Source organism: Botryllus schlosseri, chromosome 6 (assembly GCF_051294905.1).
Source record: "Botryllus schlosseri isolate E-star chromosome 6, Bs_hap1, whole genome shotgun sequence".
Classification (NCBI taxonomy): Eukaryota; Metazoa; Chordata; class Ascidiacea; order Stolidobranchia; family Styelidae; genus Botryllus; species Botryllus schlosseri.
Genome location: NC_137241.1, coordinates 5,442,477 through 5,449,273, shown reverse-complemented (window position 1 = coordinate 5,449,273; position 6,797 = coordinate 5,442,477). Strand labels below are relative to the sequence as shown.

Here is a 6,797-nt window from a genome sequence, read left to right as displayed (position 1 = left end):
ATCTATCACGCCTGATGAATGATGATGGATTGTGTCTTCAAGAAAGCAGGTCTGTAGTAGGCCTACATAAACATTCACGTCATATTTGCATTTGTGTTGCTCATTTAAGCTAGACTGTCATACGCAATACGCTATATAGGCACATACGTCCACTTCAGAAGTGGAAAAAGTAGTTATTGTTGCACTTAAGTAGAAGTAGTACTGTGAATTTCTAGTCTGTTACAAGTAGAAGTAGCCTATATATTTGAAGGCTTGTAAATTGCAAGGAAATGAATGATCCAGCTATATTTTAGAAAATAGAATTGGTGTATCACGAATCCACTGCGACATAGTCAAGACATAAGACGTCACAATGTACAAGGTCAAAATTAGGACGGAGCACGATAAGAGAGATATTTTAGAACTGCGAGCTCCTATCCATACCAGTCGATTTGCTCTGATCCCAGGGTCTCGAGCCCAGATGTGTACGGTGTGACTTACTGCGTGTAGTAAACATCAAGTATTTTCACGATCGCATCATCATTGGATATCATCATAACAAAACAAATTATAACATCACAGTGCTTTGCGATCACCAGTGATCAAATGCCCAAAGTGCATGAGTGGACGTCCCATAATAGCCTTCGGGTTAACGCTGCAAAATCCCAATTATTGGTCGTGAACTCCTGCGATAACCTAACCATTGACATCGCTGGCCAACCAATTTCCAACACTAAAAATGCCAAATACCTTGGTGTTTTACTGGATTCGGACATGTCCTGGAAGAGTCACATACAATCATCTCAAACCACAACTGTCGAGAGTATGTGGTCTATTTCGCCGCCTTAGCTACATTCTGCCAGTCGGCGTGCTGTTGATACTCTTCAACTCTCTATTCCTATCAAAGTTACAATACGGAATTCTTTGTTGGGGTGCTGCCTGCAAGAATACAATTGACCCGCTGCAAAAACTTCAACATCGCATCATCCGTATCATTGCCAATGCCCCACAGGGGCCTGGATGTGCAACTGATAAATCGCTTCTCAAAAGATTTGGTGTTCTAAACTTAGAAGATATGAGGAAGCTAGAAATTGCCAAGTTTATGTATCAGTTCCATTGCGGTCAATGTCCCTCAAATTTCAAGGACTACTTCACCTCGGAGACAAAAGCGCACAAGTACAGCGCACGCGCGTCAACGAAGAACAACTACCATATGATCAGGACTGAATACAAGAAAACGCATTGCTCTATCAAGTATGCCGGACCCCAATTGTGGAACAGCATCTCGCCGGCCATCCGACAGTCGTCGAGCATGTCCGCATTCAAGTCGAAATACAAGCAATTTCTTCTAAATCAATACTAGCCAGTATTCAGGGCCACCGGACCACGACCTAACATCGACCTCGCCCTCCCCCACATGCCACCCCATTTTGTCGCTTGCGTCCTATGTTCTCTGCATTACTTTTCATTCAGTGTGCATGCCTCTTATTCACTTCGCCTAGGCCCCTAGGCCAAGGTGGGTGTCTGATCTTAATGGCTACTCCAAGTTATTTCGCCACCTTCCTATCTTTTAATTTTATCGCAGTCTTGTGATGTTTTGAAACGATGAAAATATTAATAAACCTGATTGATTGATTGGAGTAACCATGGAAAACTGAAATTCAGTTTTTCATGTTTATATAGCTCAGTGGGAATAACTCATTGGAAAGTTCTGGATGAATGGTCTTGGTCGTTATGGTTACTTCGTTAGAGCAAGTAAGCGGTTATGTTTGTGTCTGATGTACATGAAGTCAGTAGTAAACTGGGCTGTAGTTTTCCTATAGTTTGACCATCGAACTTTAGTTGTCCGAAAGTAGCACGTTTACGTCACAGAATGTCATCTCACGGAGATCACTCGCCCGGTCCCCAGCCCAGAAAGGACAGTTACGCTTTCGTGGAGGAAGAAAAACCCGTCATGTCGCTCGAAGGAGACATAAAAATTCTTAAAACGGTCGATTTGGAAAGCGATGGGCTATGCACGAGATACTCGCCGGACGGATCGAAAGTAGCAGTCGGACTGTCTAACGGGGTCATAAAAATATTCAAATCAGACACAATGTCCTGCATTTATCATCTCGCCGATGACGAAACTATTAAATCCCGATTACCAGTCACGTCCCTAAACTTCGTCCAATCTTCAAAATCTCAAAACGAAATATTAGCCGCAACTTACGCCAGCGGACAAGTCAAGTTTTGGCACGTGTCTTCCAAAAAGGCGCTACACACTATTCACGAGCCTAGGCAAGTGTTAGCTAGCTCTGTCTCAAACGATCAGCAAAGACTTGTTACTGTTGGAAGCTCTGAGCATGTAAACATTTATGATATTCACACTGGAAAAAAGGTGCACGGATGTGAGCCTAGTCCTGGGTCACTTGTCATGGACGGTCATAGGTACAGAGTATTTGCTGCGAAATACCACCCTATTGAAAGCAATACTTTTATTACCGGAGGGTGGGATGATACAATCCAATTTTGGGATGAAAGGCAGGAAAGATCTCTAAGACATATCTTCGGCCCGCATATTTGTGGCGATGGGCTTGATATTGATTCTAAATTCAACCACGTTCTGTCAGCATCTTGGCGTAAACAAGACTCGTTGCAAGTGTGGGATTTCGGGTCTGGTAAACTTATCAAAACCATTCCCGGGGATTACGGCGCTGAATCTTTGTTGTACAGTTGCCAATGGATGGGTAAGAATCACATGGTGTGCGGGGGTTGTGACACGAATATGTTGAAGATTATAGACAAAACGACGCTCGCTACGTCTGGCATTGTAGTGGGGTTGCCCGGAGGAGTGTACAGTGTCGACTATGATCACAGTAGAAAATCGTTGCACCAGCACGGACATTCGTCACAGGATGTTACTATTCTGTCTGCGGTTGTCGGCAAAAGCGTCATCATTCTGTCTAATGCTCCAAAGTCTTGAGAAGGTTTTGTTTGAGAGCGGCGGGCTACTATGACGCGTGACGATGTCAGAGGAAATTTTCAGAATATTTTGTCGGCGTTTCTTGTTTATGAATTGCAACAGCGGATTGACGATTTACATTTTAGTTTTGACTGAAGTTTTATGCACGATGTCCAGGGCAGACTCAGACAACTAGATAATTCTAGTTGTCTAATTGCGCTAATTAGAGTGAAATGCCAGTGATCCAATTCTAATCGAATTTGTGAAATGTTTCTATGCTCTACTTTTAATTCTAGTCTAATTTCTGTTTTTCCTGTAACTGCTACAGGAGAACTGTTTAGTGCGAAACGAGCCAAGCTTGCTGTACAAAGATTTGCTATTCTCATACTCATGATTTGATATCAACTGAACTTAATTCAATGTACGAGTTTTGGCAGATTCAGTAATTCTAGTTCTAGTCTTTGAAAAAACTTGATAAAACTATATAGCTATAATTATAATTTTAATATAATTTGGAAAAAAAACAGTGTAGCTATAAATCTAATTCTAGTTTAATTTGGAAAAACTGTATAGCTAGGCTATAATTCTAATTCGAATCTAATTTGAAATAGCTGAAAATTTTCTAGATGTCCAAGTCTTATCCAGTGGTCAGATTCAGCCTGGTCACATCGGTTTTGTAGAATCGTGTCCCAAAATTTTATGATTTCAGTGAACCGGTTAGCATTACTAGCTACTTTTCGTAATAGAGCCAGCTGAAAAATTAACTTTTTTCTGTTAGAACCGACTGTTGAAAAATTTGAATTCTACCACTAATGATATCCATCCCGCTGCAACCCTGCCCATCCTTGGAATGAATTTCACTTGTCCATGGCAGGGTTTTAGGGATATGCGATTTGAACCGGGGCCAGCATATTGCGACAGCTGTCCTCTAACCACTGAGCCACGGTGGTCGCCGGAGCAAGTTTTGGGGTTACAACATATAATTATCATATACTTAAGCATGTTGCATACCCATTATGAGAATATGATACTCGAGATAAGAGATGTGTGTTTCTCTCTTAATAACTTGGGCACACAAACCAAATTACATGCATTCATGTGCGGGTACCAAATATTGCAATTCGCCAGTCAAACATGTTTGCGTACTTCAAATATTTTACACCTATTCTATTATGGTTGAACAACATGCACCCATGACCATATAACAATCCTTCAATTCAATATGACATTTTGTAAAGTTGTTCCTTTACTTTTGCCTGAGTTGCCATATGCCTTGCTACACCTATCCAAAATATCTTTTGTTCTGCATATGGTATTTGTAATCTGAAACAGGGTCCGATATACAGCATTGTACCTTCTACCTTTACTTTAAGCTAATGCTTTGTCCTTATAGACCAATTTTGATAGCCATTGAAGCGTTTATTTGTTGTGTAATATTTTTTATGTAGGTTCAATGTTTTAAGATTCACAGATTTAATTGTGTGGTTATGTAAATGGACCCATGAAAAGCCTTGTGAATGACGTGTTCGAATAACAATGTACCCGCCATCCGAATTTCTTGAAAACCAAGTTGAGGAAAGTTATGAGGATTTAACATGTGACATGTGGCATAACTTCTGTTGATTTTTCTTGTAGATTTTCTAATGTGACGTTATTTATTACACTGGCGTTAGATTTGATGACGTAAGAATCACTGTATTGCATCTTATTCATGCCAAATTATTTAAGATCTGCACGGAACGTTATCTAGGTTGTGTATTGTTTTCCTGGAATGATTCTAGATTTTTTAATAGCCGTAGAGTAAAAATTTCTTCACACTTTTGTTTCTGTAGGTGCCCGACACAGTTCTTTGGGACTGACGAAGATGTAATGTTGATAGTATAAACAAGAGTAATTGTGCCAATAATCAACTGCCAGAACAAACCACAATGGCCGAATTGTGGATGGAAGGGGATCGCTACCAAATAAAAGGCGTACCGGTAAGCACCAATCATCAGTTAAAAATCAAATTCTGCAAGTGCCCATGTCAAGTCCTTCTCTGATGGAAGATTACTTCAAAGAACAGGAATTTTGGAGGGTTAGGTTAACAGTGCGGCCTGTTTATATTGTTGATCTAGCTTGGTGCGCAGTTTTCTTCAATTGCATGATGTGGAGACTATTGCTGCATAGTTGATTCAAAGATTTTCAGTATGCATTTATTGATAGTACCAGCAGTATTAGATATGCATTTGTAATGCACAGTTGAACACCATGCTACATTGGCAGTGTTATTAGGCTGTTAACCTTGTAAATTGTTTCAATGGATGTTTTTTTTTTCCGTATAGGACAGAGTGAAGCTCAACCAACTGAACAATTTACTGCACGACTCGTTGATATCGACGGAACACGTTGAAAAGTGTGCAATCGTAGATAGAAGGGAGGCAGTACAGAAAGCAGGATCGGTCGGATTTATGGTTGGTTCCCATTAGTATTTTTAGTGGAGTGATTTGTAGCATTCCCACCTTGCGTATAATTTATCTGAATCTGCGTCTTTCCACCTGCTTTACTTATCTACCGTTCATTTAATTGTTACCACTTATTTGTTATCAGTGTCTATTCATTCTGTTTCAACCTATGTCTCGTCGTTCAAGCTAGAGCGACTTTATTTTCATCTGAAATCTTCAAAGTCAACAGTTGCCAAATTGAATGAGGAATCTAGTTGAACATGATGGTGAATACTTTTGCAAACTGCTCCGAATCTAATTCCAACTTTTTGAACAATGTCTGGTGCAGTTCTCACTCAGATACTATATAATTTCAAGCACAAGGGCCAGAGCCGGGCGTAGTGATTATAGTACTTGAATCCGAATCCAGTATCAATTTTGCTGATTTGATTTGAGTACGGCACTCTGAAAGTCAATGTTTGTGCGCTTATTATTTTGCGCTGCGTTATTTTCTTTTCACTGCAGGTGGCATGGCATTCAATCAGGGATATATAGAACTCCGGGATGGCTGACTTCATTTTAGCCTTTACCTAAGTAGGTCCAGAAAGTTACCTGCAGTCTGCCTCGAAATATCCACTTTTATGCAAGCTAGCGATACAGCTGTTTCTAGAATAATGATCCTCAACCTTTTGCAGAATAGTTGTTGAGTAAGCTAGACATTCTTCCCAGATCACAACCTTACTGCTGTATGGCCAACCTAGTAAAGTATGACACTGCTGTGTAGCCAACCAAGTAAACTATGACAACTCTGAATTTCAGTAAATCAGGAATGTGTTTAATTTCTACACATATAATCTGCACCAGGCCATAAATAACAGAGTGAATAACGAATAATATCAGCGTCTTCTACCTATTTACAAGCCATTGTCGGAATCCTTGCAGCTGGGAGGGGGGGTTATAGGATTGATTAAATCAACCATTTCAATTCGCGTTAATCGACAATTACCATGGAGTATAGGGTTGCATTTAAAACAAACACGTTTAAAACCATGCGGACCTTGTATAAAACATACTTTTTTTAAGCCATGACGTCAAGAATATTCAATAGTGACGTCATATTGGATTGAGATTGACAATTGAAAATATAGTGTAGATATAGCTCCTTTGACGAAATATCTGTGCTATTGCTGTTGAACCGACTATTTTGAGGGTTCCAGCCATCCCACATCGATATTAGTCGGCTATATCCCGTGGTTAATAGTCTGTAGGCTCATACAACACGTATTTTGGAAAGTATTTACACAATTATGGCATAATTTTACAACATGAAAAGAATTTTTTTCAAAGGGCCTCTGTTTAAAACACTGTTTAAAGCATGTTTTAAACATGGTATTTCAAACACCGTTTGTTATAAATGCACCCCTACCATGGAGCATTTACAATAACGAAAA

General features: G+C 39.9%; 2 protein-coding genes across 3 annotated transcripts in view; both read left to right on the top strand.

Moving 5' to 3' along the window:
- Window positions 1–6,797, top strand: part of LOC145440563 (profilin-4-like) — a 230,990-nt gene that overhangs the window by 218,873 nt on the left and 5,320 nt on the right. The window contains exons 2-3 of one of the 2 annotated variants that reach the window (XM_080318204.1): window positions 4,756–4,902; window positions 5,248–5,376. In XM_080318204.1, coding sequence (XP_080174330.1) covers window positions 4,852–4,902; window positions 5,248–5,376 — 180 coding nt within the window. In that variant the 5' untranslated portion in view covers window positions 4,756–4,851. The other variant, XM_080318203.1, reaches the window with a different exon arrangement.
- LOC145440561 (uncharacterized) lies at window positions 1,734–3,050 on the top strand. The gene has a single exon (XM_080318201.1). It carries the CDS (start codon window positions 1,853–1,855, stop codon window positions 2,942–2,944), a length of 1,092 nt encoding a protein of 363 aa, XP_080174327.1. The 5' UTR covers window positions 1,734–1,852; the 3' UTR covers window positions 2,945–3,050.